Source organism: Eretmochelys imbricata, chromosome 11, assembly GCF_965152235.1.
Source record: "Eretmochelys imbricata isolate rEreImb1 chromosome 11, rEreImb1.hap1, whole genome shotgun sequence".
NCBI lineage: Eukaryota > Metazoa > Chordata > Testudines > Cheloniidae > Eretmochelys > Eretmochelys imbricata.
Window position 1 is genome coordinate 36800720 of NC_135582.1, and position 16738 is coordinate 36817457.

The following is a 16738-nucleotide window of genomic DNA, read 5'->3' on the forward strand; positions in this document are numbered from 1 at the left end:
CTCTAGCAGCAGAGCATGCCGTTGCACAGGACTTCACGTCTAACACCCCTTGCTGACCACTTCCTTGACTCTACGCTGGCCTGTCTCTGTCTGGGTTTTCCATGGCCCAGCTTTTCAGCCAGATCACCTCCCAAGTTCAGTTGCTTATGAGTAACAAAAGTCCAATTGTAAATCCAAACAAAGATCCAAACCAATTTCTTCTGCCCGTCTTGGGCTGGGCTGAAGTTTTGTGCTCTTTGCCCTTACTCCGGGGCCCTTCCGAGTTCCTCTATGCTGTTTCCTCCCAGCAGATTTCCCACTGTCTCCCCTCCATAATGACTCTGGGCTCTTCCCTCAGAGATCTCCATGCTTCTTACTCGCCCTATCTCAGCGACCCTACAGGAACCTGTCCTACTCCCTGTGGTTTTCTCCATCCTGCCTTCAGCAGGTCTATTCCAGTCTCCTTCCCCATGACTGAGTTCTCTACCCTATCTATGTAATTTTCCCTGAGGGGTAGGCCTTCTGTCCGATGTCCATTGAAGGGGGCAAAATGGTCTTTGGGCATACAAATCCCAAAATGGGAGGCGGAATTCGCTGTAGGAAGGAATCAGGGTAACTGAATGAACCAAGTCTGCCTCTTCTGAGATTCCTTGGAAGAGGAGAAGACATCTGGGAAAGGAGCCCAAGGAAACAATATTGGTAAGGCAAAGACTATATCAGCAGGAGATGCTGATGTTGTCTTTGGCACCAGAGAGGTGAGGTTGAAGTGGGAGATCAGGAGGATCCAGAGGAGTCAATGCCAAATTGGTGCTCTTCCAAGATAAGTACTACCGTTTTTTTCTATGGTGCTTTCCCCTTAATGGTGGGGAATCTTTTTCAGCATACTTGTTCTTCTTCCTGTTTCCAGGGAGCTAGAGAGAAAAAAAGTTGGCATCCAACATGAACTCAGAAAGTCAGTTCTGTTTTGTGAAGGCATTTCTTAGGGCACTCCTAAAATGTCAACAACACCCAGGATGTAAAGAGCATCAAGGTATCAGGACAGTGTCTTTCAGATATCAATACTGGAGTGAAAACTATTTTCTGACTTAGGTAACTAAATACTGGCACTGGGACCACAAGGTCTTTTAGGGTCTTGAAAAAGATGAGTTCTTCAGTTGTGATTGTTCAGACCTGGAAGAGACTGACTGGAGCTGAAGGTTGTGGTTTTAATGCCTTCAGCACTGAAATGTCCTCTTTTAACGCCTATGTCCTGTCTGGCTTCTATTTAGACATTGTAGTGGAGTCCTTATTAGGCAGAGTCAAGATTGGCTTCAGGAGGCTAGTGGGAGAGAGGCTGGGAGTTGAAGACAGCCATTGTGGGCCCTCGTGGTGTGCCAGCCAGAATCCACTGCTCTTTCTAACAGCCTTACTCAAAGGGCTTGAGGAATGAAAACCTATCAGACTTTACATCTCTTGGGAGGTGAGTTTCCTCCAGACAAAAGAGGTAGTATGTGCGTACATCATATTTCGGGAATATCCCTGAATTGCAGGCACACCTCTTGAAACTCTTCTTCAGGTCTGCCATTGTTGGCACTGACCCAAGCACAGTGAAGGAATGCACTGAGCTAAAATGAAATATTTTAACTGAAAAGGGAATGCTTTGGTAATATATATATTTAGCTAGCTAAGACTAACAGATAATAAGGGCTTATCTAGACAAACAGTTATTGTGCAATAAGCTGAAGTGTAAATCTACAGCACACCAACATGCCATGCAATTAGGGTCCAGGTGGACCCTGCTGCCATGTATTAAAAGTTCCCTACTGTACTCCAGTGCACACTAGGGAACTGTCAGTATGTGGTAGGAGGGTCCACACGGACATTTAGTGCACAGCACGCTAGTGTGCTGTAAATTTACACCCCAGCTTCCCGCACACTACCTGTTCACATAGACAAAACTATAAGAACGGGTTTTAAAAAAGAACATCCAACAGTCAAGCAGACCTGGCATAACAGTGAGATTCCTCACACCCATAACAGACCATGGTCAGAAAGGAACTGAGGCAGGTGCAGCTCACACCTTCTTAATAACGGTCTATGACACCAAAGGCAAGATTCACAAAGGAACTTAGGTGGGGGGATGCTAAGTGTTGCCGTGCATAACTTTTAAGTGCCTAGAAAATCACTGGAATTCACAAAGCCTGAGTTCAGCACCTAGGTTCTCTGCACAATGAATGGGGAGAGAGAGGCACCTCAGAATGGCATTCACAAAATGGCAGCATTGTTGGGCAGTTCCTCACCTAAAATAGCCAGTGGAAGATGCCAGGCTGAGGGGTCTGTGCTAAGCCCTGTTTCTCTTTTGGAGATAGGTGCCAAAATTTGGGCTACAGGAAGGTACCTCCTTCTGCTTGGGATTCTCAGCTGCAAACCCTCTATTTGTGTTAGGCACCTATGCCATTTGATCAAGAAGCTGGGAGAGGAGAATGTCCCCCATAACTTTTAGTGCAGTGGTTAGGGTATTCAGCTGGGATGTGGGAGACCCCCAGTTCAAGTCTCCTTCCACTTGATTGGGAGAAGGATTTGAACTGGGATTCCTTATTTCTCAGGTGAGTGCCCGAACTCCTGGGCGAAGGGATATTCTGATGTGTGGGGCTCCCACAGTCTCTCCCTTTCAAACTGTTATACTTTGGATAAATAATTAAAGAATCATTGGGCCAGAGAGAGAGCATGAGAATGACATCGTGGCCTGCTGGTTAGCGCACTCACCAGAGAGGCAGAAGAGCAAAGATCCACTCCATCTGCTCCAAACAACTTTTAAAGCTTATTTATCCACAGTGGGACAGCTTGAAAAAGAGAGAATGAAGCAGCCCCACATCAGAGTATCCCAAAGCCCAGTAGTCTATGGCGGATCGCAGTTCAATCTCTTCTGCTGATCCCATATGTGGTGGGGAGGGAGAGGACTTGAACTGTAGGTCTGACATATCCCAGGTGACTAACAACCACTGGACTAAAAGTTATAAGAATGGTCCCCCTTTCTCCCCCCCACACCGCCATCATTTTGTGTAAGTCCACGTATAGTAGGTGAGCTCTGAGACATTTACTAGATCAGTTCCTACAGGCAAGTTAGGTGCAGAAGTGCCTATCTTCTCCTGGTTCATGCATTGTTCTGTGGCTTAGGCATCCGGACACCTGGAATGGGGCTGCAGTACACATCATCAGATGTAGCAACATAGGGGACTAGAGAACTTTTACTGCAAAAATCCAAGCAAGTTTAGATGCCTACAAGTTTGGCAGCAGCTGAGCAGGTTTTGTGAATCCCAGTGGGGCCTGGTGCTGGGATTTATGCACTAAAGTGGCAGTTAGGTGGCTATGTCCTTCTGTGAATCTATCCCCAAGTGTTCAGTGCTGTCATGGCTTTCTAGAAGGTTCAGGATCACTGAGGCACCAGTGCCATGAATGCCATTAGTGGAAGTATGCAGAGATGCCACAAAGAAGTAATGTACTGTGTTTTGCATGAACAGATAGCTCAAAGTAGCCTAAAAGATTCTCTTTGCACTTTTATAATAATGACCTTCAGATTGAGAAGGGCCAGAATTTTCAGCCAAAAAGGAAAAAAACCCAGAGAAAATAATAAGTGCTTGCATAGAGTGACCTAGAATCAATGGTGCAACCACATAAAGAGTTTGTAGGAAATGGCCATGTGTGAGAATGCATTAGTCCTCCAGTTACATTGAAAGGAATATCCACAGGACACTAAATAACTTGGAGGTGCGGGGAAGGGAAAGGATGTGTCCCACTCATCACCTGGACTATTATGAAGCTATAGCATACAGTATCTTGGTACGCTTTTATGTAATAATGCTTTTCAATTGTTTCAATCAGAATAAATGCTTGGGACAAACATTCCACATTTTTTATGACTTCAAAAAAGCAATGTCTTATATTGTCTTTAGGACAGAGATCAGACACTTGAATACTTATCTTCTTTTTTTGCTGGTTGAAGTTATCAATGATAACACCAATGAACAAATTCAGGGTAAAAAAAGATCCAAAAATGATAAAGATGACAAAATAAAGATACATGTATAGGTTGTCTTCATATTTAGGTTGATCCTGCACCTACAAAACAAGTTTTGCCAAAAAAAAAAAAAGAAAGAAAATCAGCACTAACATTCCATGTCAATAATTCATTGAAAAAGCAGCAACTCACAACACAAAGATCCAAAATACTTCTGTCCTGGGATAGTACCTTCCCACTCTAATTATTTAATATATTTTTGCCCTGCAGCTATTGAAATCAATGGGAGTTTTGCTATCAGTTTATAATAATTCGTATTTCGCAGAATTTTTGCCATGCTCACTCACTCATTTTTGTTACAACGTTGACCTCAGAGTCTATACAAGGAAAAGAAGACTTTAGAACATATAATGTACTTACAGCTCTTGAATCAATAGCTGCATACATAATATCCATCCATCCTTTAAATGTAGCCTGTAAATGAAACACATGTTTGATATCTGTGTAAAAATATGGGTTCATGAAAATAGCTAGAGCCCAACATTTTATATAACTGTTTTCATCAACTGAATACAGTAGCAGGAATCTTTATATCACATTTAAATCATTGGTCTAATATAATATAATTATAATATAATATATTTATAGTTCAAGTTAATCTCTTGGCTTTCTTTATAACTGCTTATCAGATACACTACTGTGTATCCCACCATAATATCTGTATATGAGCAGTGGCATAGTAAGCAATTAGTATAACCATAAAATCATATATTGATAATTTCTAATAATCTACTGTAAATGATAGTGTACAGTATCTATTTTAATGGAATAAATGCTCATCAAATTCAGTCAGGAAATGTAAGTCAGGAAAGTGGCAACCAGTAGGAACCAAGAATGTTTAAGCCCTCCAGCAAGGTAAATCTTTCCCTATCTCTAATTCCCAGTTTGATTCCTACTTTGTCAATGGTCAAAATTCTTCTCTCTGGTTTAGTGATTTAGTTTTTACTATAGTTATATTTTAACATGTTTTAATATATGCTAGGTCTCTCATATATGTTCTTTTCTGTAAATCTACTGGAAGAAGAGAATATTGAACAGAAGATGTGCACTATATGTAGCAAAGACTAAAGATGCACTAAAGATGCACTAAAGATCTGTGGTAGCATTCTATGGACTTCTACATCTGATTCCTTCTGAGCATAAACCCTAATAGAGACATGAAGACAGTAAGAGAAAGGACATCTCCAAGTAAGAATCAACATACTGAGATTTAATCCAAACATGCCTAGAGAAGAAATGGAGGATTCAAGTACTTCTGTAGTCCTTTTGTGCCACCCATCATCATCTGGTTAAAGAAGGCTTCAGTTGGATTCCTTCCTGCCTCTGCCAAAAAAATGAAGGCACAGATCCCAGCCCAGAATAGGGAACCTCCTCTTTCATGATTATTGCTGCCTCATTAGTTTCTTGACAACTAGTTAGTGGTGGCGTTATTGGAAAAACAAACTCTGTCCATGGAGCATATAAAGTACAATACAAGTAGCATCCTCATGAAATAGACCATCCAAAAGTGACTAAAGTACTGAAGAGACAAAGTGGGACCATTCATGATTAAAACAAAAAACAGTCCTGAAGCAGCAGAGTTTTTAGACATGTAGGGTTGCCCTCAGGTGTATGTCCAGGAGGAGCAAGTTTAATAACTTAGGTGCCACGACAGTAAAGATTAGATCATGCTGACAATTTATGGCATAATGGTAAAACCCCTAAAAGATCATGTTAGAGTGCAGGTACCATGAACATGACTGAAGTCTCAGAAATGGCCAGAGATTTTAAAGTCAACATAACCTTTTGAAAATCAGATCTGCCATCTTACACACTGGTGGAAAAATGCAGTGTGTCCATAATATGATCCCATCTGCTCAATCTATTAAGCAGGCATACTTATGTACATGCTGGAAGTGGAGGAACGCTTCTGGACGGTGTGTTTTATTTTCTCTGACCCAGACACACACCACCTGAATCCTCATAAATGGTCTCCCAGACAGACTGGAATTATTTTTAAATATGTATATTATAATGAATATATTCATATTAACGTAGATTAACTGGGAGAAGAGAAAATGGTTAACCCTCTTACCCTCCTAACCCCCAATAAACAGATACAAATAAAAAGAAAAATGCAGATCTCCAACCACATCTGAGACAAGGGGAAAGAACTGATGAACTCTCAAAGCCCATATAGCTAATTATTATTACATAAAAGAGCAACTTAAAAAAGAGAGGCTGTGTAGAAGCTTCAGGGGGTGAGGATGAAGAAGTGCTAAGTATAAATGCTACTTAATTGTAGTGTCTTTAAAAAGAGCTGAAATAGAATCTGTATTCATGACATTAACACAATTTCACAAAGCCATAGATAGAACATTACTGCTCCCAACAAGTGAAGAAAAAAACCCCAGAAAAAGAAATCAGAATTCCCGAGCAAAAAAATTAGGGAGAATGGGTTATGAACTGATACCTCACTAGAATCCAATATGCTCCCTCACTGTAGTGGTTGGTTTTCTTTTGAATCCCTCAAGTGAGTCATCAGGAAACAGTGAATACAATCATCATTGTAAAAAAAAAATTATGTTAATTGATATTATGGGAGCGAACAAACCCCCTTCATCATTTCCCAAACTGGAAAGCTCACTTCAGTTACAGAAATATTCTTCTTCAAGTCTGTGTTGCTCTGGAATAGTAGAATACCATGTAGAGGAAATTCAGAACTAGGGTGCTGAAGTTAGTAAATGGGTACAGCTCCTACTGAGGTCGATGCCAGCTTATTTTAGGCTTGAATTTGGCCTATAACCTTTTCCTCAAGAGAAGTAAAGCTTTGGTTACATATTTCCAAAATTACTGTCTTTATTCCTATTGAATAAAATAAGAGTACAAGAGTCTAGAATCTTATCTCAGTCACACTGATGTAACTTGGCATAGCTCCAATGATTTCTCATTCACACTGATTTAAATCTGGAATAACTCCACTGATTTCAAAGTGGTTACTTTAGATTACCCGAGTGTAGCTGAGATCAGAATCTGATCCAAACCATTCTGGCCAATGAGCCCAGATAAGCCTATGGGTAAGTGTAAATTTGAATGGAATTAAAAAATACTCTCAAAACCAAACAAAAACAAAAACCCAATCCAACTTACCTTCAGCAAGAATGGATCAAGTTTTCAGTGAAAACTGTAAGATCGCACTGGTGTTATGCCACTCTATTCCTTTACTAAAGCCAAGCGACCAGAGATGATTTTAGGAACATTTTCAAGTGTCTATTTTTGGGCACAACAATATACTGCTTTTAATTAATATCCTGTTGGTGCTTTACAGCTGTCCACATCTGCCTGGTAGAACTGCATCATCCACACTTTCTACCCCACATTCCAAAGCTCTGTTTTCTCCTCCTTTCTATCTACCTTGAAGCAAAAGAATCAAATCAGTATTTACCCTAATGGCTTGCAAAATTTTGACCTGAGAAGTGTCTCTTACCCCCAGGAGATTTACTTACCAAAGGAATCCAAAATACTAGATTTCAGGTTTATACCTGTTACAAGAGAGCCATGCCACAAAGGAGATACCAGCAGATGCCCTTTATTTTCTCCCAACACCTCCCTCTCCTTCTCCACTTACAGCTGCATGAGAATTGAGAAGAAGGAGTTTCTCCAGCTTTGTCACTTCTCTTCAGGGATATAGAAAATCTTCACACAAGTTTAGACACCGCCCCACCCCCCTCAAAAAATAAGTCATCCGCAGATTCACACAGACCAAAACCAGCTGTATTGGACCATAAAATGGAAAGTTTTGAACTAGAGGCATCTTCAGAGCCTACATAGAATGAACATTTCAGTGTCACGTAAAAAGATACAAATTCAAACTACAGATGTATCCTGGAAATTTTTCTTCGTCTCTGATCACCAAAGTCTTCATTGATATTTCCCAGGATTCTGTAAAACTGTTGGCACATATCATGAACCCAAGTGTTTTAGCCAGAAAAGCTTTATGGCTCTGCACTTGTACTAGGAAATTGCTCTTCTAAGGTTCTGATTTCTGTAGAGATAAACTAGACTGAAAGAATTCTTCATAAAACTCACCCAAGAGAGATCCACAGATATTTTTGTCAGCTCAGAAAAATCTACTGTGGATACAGAGGCAGCCTAAATACAGAATTTACAGGGTTTTTTTCAGAAACTAGACCAGATCTTCTGGGTGTGCCACCTGTCTAGTGACTCAGACCAAGGATCTTTATAAAACTTCTATTTACTTTTCTGCATCACTCTCATAAGAGAAATAATATTTATATTCAGAGAACATTAGACTCTAATCATGGATGAGAGTGCTAGGTCCTGATTTTGGAAAAAAAGTTTTTTTTATAGAAATCCTGTTCCTTCTTCCCTTAGCATTGTAATCTCCTCTATCCAAGCCTTCTCCATGATAAAAAGGAACTGTTTCTAGAATCTCTTGCTCCAAACAGAAACCAGAGGAGATCCAAGGAAACAGGAATTTATTCCAGATTGTCTACTGTCCAGAAAGGCTACAAGAACCTACAATATTTCTCTCCCGGAAAGATGTGACTCAGCAGATAATATCACCTGGTTATAAAAAATGGGTAATGCTAACAAAAAGATGAGTTTGAAAAACAAAGCCCTTCTAATGCTACTGGCCTTCTGCAAAAGGGACCTTTGTTGCATACTACGGGGTATGTCTACACTGCAATTAAAAACCCACGACTGGCCCATGCCAACTCATGGAGCAGGTCCTCAAGGAATCAATTCTGAAGCACTTAGAGGAGAGGAAAGTCATCAGGAACAGTCAGCATGGATTCACCAAGGGCAAGTCATGCCTGACTAATCTAATTGCCTTCTATGACGAGATAACTGGTTCTGTGGATGAAGGGAAAGCAGTGGACGTGTTGTTCCTTGACTTTAGCAAAGCTTTTGACACTGTCTCCCACAGTATTCTTGCCAGCAAGTTAAAGAAGTATGGGCTGGGTGAATGGACTATAAGGTGGATAGAAAGCTGGCTAGATTGTCGGGCTCAACGGGTAATGATCAATGGCTCCATGTCTAGTTGGCAGCCGGTATCAAGTGGAGTGCCACAAGGATCGGTCCTGGGGCCGGTTTTGTTCAATATCTTCATTAATGATCTGGAAGATGGTCTGGATTGCACCCTCAGCAAGTTTGCAGATGACACTAAACTGGGAGGAGTGGTAGATACGCTGGAGGGTAGGGATAGGATACAGAGGGACCTAGACAAATTGGAGGATTGGGCCAAAAGAAATCTGATGAGGTTCAACAAGGACAAGTGCAGAGTCCTGCACTTAGGACGGAAGAATCCCATGCACCGCTACAGACTAGGGACCGAATGGCTCGGCAGCAGTTCTGAAGAAAAGGATCTAGGGGTTACAGTGGACGAGAAGCTGGATATGAGTCAACAGTGTGCCCTTGTTGCCAAGAAGGCCAATGGCATTTTGGGATGTATAAGTAGGGGCATTGCCACCAGATCTAGGGACGTGATCGTTCCCCTCTATTCGACATTGGTGAGGCCTCAGCTGGAGCACTGTGTCCAGTTTTGGGCTCCACACTACAAGAAGGATGTGGAAAAATTGGAAAGAGTCCAGCAGAGGGCAACAAAAATGATTAGGGGACTGGAACACATGAGTTATGAGGAGAGGCTGAGGGAACTGGGGATGTTTAGTCTATGGAAGAAAAGAATGAGGGGGGATTTGATAGCTGCTTTCAACTACCTGAAAGAGGGTTCCAAAGAGGATGGCTCTAGACTGTTCTCAGTGGTAGCAGATGACAGAAGGAGGAGTAATGGTCTCAAGTTGCAGTGGGGGAGATTTAGGTTGGATATTAGGAAAAACTTTTTCACTAGGAGGGTGGTGAAACACTGGAATGCGTTACCTAGGGAGGTGGTGGAATCTCCTTCCTTAGAAGTTTTTAAGGTCAGGCTTGACAAAGCCCTGGCTGGGATGATTTAGTTGGGGATCGGTCCTGCTTTGAGCAGGGGGTTGGACTAGATGATCTCCTGAGGTCCCTTCCACCCCTGATATTCTATGATTCTATGAACTGACTTGGGTTCACACAGGGCTTGGGCTAAGGGGCTGTTTAATCATGTTGTAATCATTCAGGCTCAGGCTGTAGCCAGAGCTCTGGGACCCTCATAGGTCCTATAGTCTGGGCTCCAGCTCGAGCCTCTATATCACAGTTAAACAGCCCTTCAGCCCAAGCCCTTTAGCCCAAGTCAGCATGAGCCAGCATGAGCCAGCTACAGGTTTTTAATTGTAGTGTAGACATACTCAGAGTATCGCTGATATGCGCCCACTAGTGCTTATCACTTATCACTGAGTTTGTCAGAAAAAGCAATGGTATTGCCCCCCATGTGGAAATTTCCACATTATTCAATAAAGTTTTTCCTTAGCTTCCTAGCAGCCTGAGCCAAAGCCCTTTCATGTCAATGGAAAGCCTCACAATAACTTCAATCGCTTTGGTTCAGACTGTTAGGGAGCTGGAGAAAGAACTCTTTTGTCTCCTATTGACTTCAGTGCGCTTTTGGTTCAGAAGTTAAGAATGCAGATAGTGTCTCTCCATAATGCAGATAGTGTCCCACAGAGGAAGCACAGCAAGACTATCCATTGACAATCACACTTTTGTATCTAGATTCCTCAGGATTAATGTTTTATCTTAAACCATCATCCAAGTGCACAATTTCTCCCAAAAGCATTATCTATATTCCCCACATATTATGGTACTCAGCCAATCAATTCCTCATATCTGTTCCTTTCAGACACCCTTTTTGTTGCTACATATTCAGTAGGACGGGTAGATACACAAAAGTTCTGATATTTCCATCTTTTCTTCATCAAAGATCAAAGTAGTCTTAAGGCTCTGCCCTAGATTCTTGTCTAACATGGTATCTCTTTTCCATATCAATTAGAAGATGGCTTTTTTAATTTCTGCCCTGATAAACAAAGCTATGTACAGAGCCCTGAAAAGCTACATCTCTGAATCATGTCCTTCACTGTGTTTTTTAAGGCACATAATAAAAGGTTCTAAAGTAGTAATTTCCAAATTCACAAAAGGGATTTACAAGCACAAGTTCCACTGAAAGCCAATTAGACTTTTGCTCTGAAATCCTATAAGCACCTTTGAAAATTTCCCCTTAGTGCTTTTATTGTTCCATGATTGCAAAATGGATATTATCACTTTATCGCACACATCTTCAAAGATGTAGAGCTCCCTGTCCATTTTGTGGGCAGCCAGAAGAGACTTTTTCGTCAAGGAAATAAATAAACACATATGTGCAAGTTCTCTCAGTACTTTCTACAAGCTCTATATCAGAATGGAAAAAAAGAAGTGGTGGCATTGCCCAAGTTCCATCCACAAACCAAGTTCCACACACAGAAAGGTTTGCCTCCTTGAGATAACAGAATGAGACACTACTCTTAGTATATTGTGCAGATGTTCAAAATATGACCATGCATCTTCTGTTGGACTCCTTGGGCCTGGCTCTCCCTCACTGAGGTACAGGTACACCCATAGGCAGGACTGGATTAAGGCACAGGCAAAATAGGCTCACATCTGTGACCCGAGCTCCCAGAGTCATGCAATACATTCAGAAATCTGAGTTTTCATTAAAAAAAAAAATCTTTCTAGCCCTCATGGTGACTCACAGACTTTAAGGTCAGAAGGGATCGTGATCATCTAGTCTGACCTCCTGAACATTGCAGGTCACAGAACCTCACCCACCCACTCCTGAAATAGGCCCTTAACCTCTGGCTGAGTTGCTGAAATCCTCAAATCATGATTTAAAGACTTCAAGTTACAGAGAATCCACCATTTACACTAGCTTAAACCTGCAAGTGACCATGCTGCAGAGGAAGGCGAAGAAAACCCCAGCCAATCTGACCCAGGGTAAAATTCCTACCCAACCCTAAATATGGCGATCATTTAGATCCTGAGCATGTGGGCAAGACCCATCAGGCAGATATCTGGAAAAGAATTCTCTATAGTAACTAGAAAAGGAGTACTTGTGGCACCTTAGAGACTAACCAATTTATTTGAGCATGAGCTTTCGTGAGCTACCGCTCACTTCATGAAGTGAGCGGTAGCTCACGAAAGCTCATGCTCAAATAAATTGGTTAGTCTCTAAGGTGCCACAAGTACTCCTTTTCTTTTTGCGAATACAGACTAACACAGCTGTTACTCTGAAACCTGTCTATAGTAACTGAGACCCCTCTCCAATTAGTGGTTGAAAAGAATAGCTTGAAAATGTGAACCAAGTATAAATGATGCCGTGATGCCTCCTGAGTCTACAGATAGCCTCCAGCAGAGGGGAGAACACCAGCCACCAAAGACAGAAAGGAATACACCTGGTCCTACCTCCATCCCTGAACAGACCAGGCTCCCATTGTCCAGGGAGGCTCTGGACTAGTTGGGGATGGCTTGGAGGATGCCTTGCTGAGCTCTGCTGGATTAGCTTCCCTTTAGTGGGGCTCATATCCCACCCTGGACTCCCTTTCTCCACTCTGGTCTATTGGCTCCAGAGGGCAGATTGAGAGAAAAAAGTGTTGGAATTCTTTCAAGTACAAACCACTTGCGTTACCACATGAAATTATACTCACAGTGGATTGTGCACATTTCCATAACATGCTTGTCACTCTTCCATGCTGCAATCAGTAGTGAAATGATTAACAATGTTGATATTTAAATTATTGTAATTGCGCATTTGAGACACCACCCTACTGAGATGAATGAGGTAGTTCACAATTGTCTGAAATTGTTTTGTAAGTTTATGCTTGGTTCATGTTTTCATGATTTTCTTCACAACCATAAATGCTCTAGGCTCACTTTTTTTTTTTTTTAAATAAAAGATCAGACTCTGGTAAACTAGGTAACAGCTTAAAAAAAAGTATGAAGTTGCCAGCTTGATGTGATTCAGTCAAATTAAAGCCCTGAATTGTAGACTCATTTTCTTGGCTTCAGTCAAGAATTAGGCTGCTGGATCATTTGAGACATAGGATATTTCTTCACTGCCGAAAAAGGCCATTTTTTTTACAGCAAGATAGCTAACATATATTAACTATCTTGCTGTAAAAACACCTTTTTGGCGGTGAAAACACAGCCATAGAGTGCCATAGCCCTCCTCATGCGTTAGGTATACTCCCCGGGATTCTAATTTTGTTAAGAAAACTCCACAAATTAGTTGGTGTGGGGACTCAAGGGGACAGATTTCATACATAAAGCTATCTAATGGCTTTCCTTCTGCTTTACCTACTTCTCTGTGTACTGAGACTCAGATCACACCAGTCTGCACTGGTGGCAGCTGAATCACTGAAAAGGGAATTTCTTATTTGAGAATTCTTTTCTGTGACTTAGTTACACCAATGCAGACTCCTGCCCTTTAGTAACAATAACATTAGAAGTACCCATGTGGTGTAATACCATTCCAAGTTACAACTCTGAAAATTCTCAAATCAGTAATGAGAAAGAGGGAGGGAGGAAGGGAGAAGGAATTATCCTGCTGGAAAGCATGGAAATCCTTGGTTCCTACTAATTATCATCTGCCTACATGATATGACAGAGAAATATTAGCCATCAGTGCACTGGTATTACTGAGTCACAGACAAAAATTATCAGGTAAGAATTGCTCTTTTAGTACCCAGAAATGGGGGGGGGGGGAAATCGCTTTTTACTATTACATATAAGCAATAAGAGGTATATAAAGAGTGATCACTTACTACTTGAAGTAAAGAAAGATACCCAAATCCTACATTATCAAAGTTTACTTTCACGTTTTTCCATCGGGCAGTTTCATTGTTTTTTATGAGTTCCTCGCACTGACTAAAATTGTTGATTCTGTCGACTTCAAACCTTTTATCAGTTGTGGTGTTAACACAGTAGTAGAACTTCCCAGCAAACAGATTTACTCCCATGATGCTGAAAATTAGCCAGAATATGAGACAAACGAGAAGCACGTTCATGATGGATGGAATTGCTCCTAAAAGGGCATTCACAACCACCTAGTACACAAATACAGGGGGAAAAAGAAAGAAGTGTAAGAGTACTTATGACAGTAAAATAATTACATTGTTTTATCAATGCTTAATCAATCTAAATTTTTATTAAAAAGCTAATACTCAAAATGTTAATGCAATATGTTAATGACAATAGTGTTACTCTATTCTTTTAAATATTTAAAGTTACCCAGAAGAACAACAAAAAATTGAGAAAAACTAAAATAACTAAATGAAGAACAAAATAGAAACCTGGTGGTAGTAAGATGAAGTCTTAAATTGATGTGCTCTATAAAAAAAGAGAGATAAATGTTAAATATAAATTCAGAAAATTAAAATAATCTAAAGATGCAATAAATTATAGTGTGCAAACTTAAAAATGATTGGTGGCATGTAGATTTGTTCAATATGCCTGTGAAATTAAAACTGAAAACACAATGCCCAAAATTTAAAAACCAAGAACTACATTAAAAGGATTATTCAAGTTTTATATAATATCTTTATTGCCTTATAGATCCATGCATTATTACTACAAAGATTAATTTCTTTGCATAGATAAGCAAGACAGTTTTGCCATATGTGTTTATTTGAATCAACATAGTTTATTTCAAGCTCCAGTCTTGTTTCATTTATTGAGTTCAATTCAGTAAACTTATTTTAAATGAAACAATTTTTCAAAATCAGTGAATGAACAATTCCAAAATCTACAGAGGGAAGTTGATGAAAGAAGAGATCAAAACAGCAAATGCAAAAGAGCACAGAGCTCTTGGAATAGACTAAACAGGGATTAAATTGACTACTAAAATACCTTTAAAAAAGTATCTTCCAAAATAATGCAGGGTTTTAGTTATCAATGAAAAGCTAGATTTCTATCCTGCAAAGCAGTTGCTGGATGCGGGGAAGAGGACTTCCTTTGGGAGGAATACATTTGATTTACCACATGAAGTATTATTAATTGCTTACAGTAGGTCTTGTATATTGTAGCAATCCTTAACAAATCCTCCAGAAAATTTATCCTAGGCTTAGTCTACATGACAAAGTTTTACCAGCATAGCTATGTCAGTTAGAAGTTTGAAAAAAACCATACCCCCCTAGATGACAAAGCTATGCCAGCAAAAGCTCTACTGTAGATGCAGTTATACCAGCAAAAGAGTACTTTGGCAGGATACCTAATGTCGTTCAGGGAGGTGGTTTAAATACGCCAGCAAAGAAACTCCTTTGTCAGTATAAGCTATGTCTCCACTAGGGGACTTTGCCAGCACAGCTATACCGGTGTAGTTGTGCGGGAAAGCATTAGTGGTGTACACACACCCCTAATCACCACCAGTATGTGATGCAGTAGGATAGGGGGAAACTGAAGACTGGCTCCTTCCCCTTCTCCTCTTTTGAAGCTCTGAAGTTCCACAGATGAGAGAACTCTCTCCCTCTTGAGGATGAAGTCCTGCAGGGCTTTAAAGACACAACACTAATCATCTGTGATTTTTAACTCACCCAGTGAGTAGATTTTGCTGGGGGATATGGGATGATACCCTTGAGTTAGCTAAGCAATATCAAGATCACACAAGGTTTTCTTTCATTAATTTACAGCTACTTGCCTACACTATTCCCTGGAGGCAAATTGTTACAATAGTAATCTACAGTAGAAACATGAGGTTGGTTTTTCTAATATACAGTAAATAACTCATGAGCCTGTCAAAGCTACAAAAAAATTATGGGGAGTGTGCTTGGCTAAACAGCAAAGCAATCATTTCTCCCCAAGGTCTCTGATACTAAATCTAGTGATGTATTGTTTATTTGTGATTTGTTTTGAACTCTGGACAGAATACTATATGGGACCTTGTAAGGAGCAGTTGAATCTTAATACACTAAACAAAATTTAATATATGGGCCTGATTCTCAGTGATGCCATTCCTGCAGTGGGATGGGAATGGAATGGGCTGTGGAGCTGGTTTTAGCTGGCTTTAATCTACCTTTGCACTCCCTGTTTTCTGCTCCATGCAGGGGTCTACCCAGCCCCCTGTGTAGGTAAGAGCAATCTCAAAGCTGCTTAAATTTACTCTCTCTTTCCCAGAGCCTCCTATGAGTCCTGGGAAGCACAGTATAGCCACAGTACAGTACACTCCAGCTACACCCCTGCCAAGCCCCCAGTATGACCCCTATGCCACAGCCTAGGATCAAGGCCAGTATAGAGCCCTTACATCAGCTTTACACTATCTGGGCAGGCCCCTGCACACTGGCTATTCTCAGAGGTCTTTTCTGTATGCTTTAAGGACTCTTTCCATTGACAGCATGGCATAAAGGGGCATTAATGAAACTGAGAATCACCCAAATAATCAAAAGTTTAATTTTTAAAAGTGGAATGAATTTCTTCCTTAGTGGCTTCTACTCTTATTGATAGCTTTAGGGGAAGTATGCTTGTGTTCTTAAGATTTTTATAATAGAAAATATTAAGTTCCTACAGAAATTTCTGTATACTCCAATCAGTATTTTCATTTAGTAAAAAGGCTGAAGGGTGACAGTGAGGTTCTGGACACTGGAAGGCTATTCTCCAGAGACTGAGGAAAGGGGTGTAGGAGACAAGGATTTATTTATCTCATCCAGTAAGAAATGTAAATCTCTTGCTAACTAGGCTGATGAGATTGAGAATAAAATGAAAATTAGTAATGCGTGGATTGTTGGAATTCATTACAAGACTGAGTTGGTCGATGTC

At 40.6% G+C, this 16738-nt stretch overlaps 1 protein-coding gene across 7 annotated transcripts in view; it reads right to left on the reverse strand.

Moving 5' to 3' along the window:
• LOC144272506 (sodium channel protein type 1 subunit alpha) overlaps positions 1–16738 on the reverse strand; it is a 120398-nt gene that overhangs the window by 6230 nt on the left and 97430 nt on the right. For all 7 annotated transcript variants that reach the window (XM_077830622.1, XM_077830621.1, XM_077830619.1 and 4 more), the window contains exons 21-23: positions 13753–14034; positions 4397–4450; positions 3940–4077 (exon numbers count right to left, since the gene is read on the reverse strand). In XM_077830622.1, the coding sequence (XP_077686748.1) occupies positions 3940–4077; positions 4397–4450; positions 13753–14034 (474 nt within the window). The remainder of the gene's footprint in view (positions 1–3939; positions 4078–4396; positions 4451–13752; positions 14035–16738) is intronic.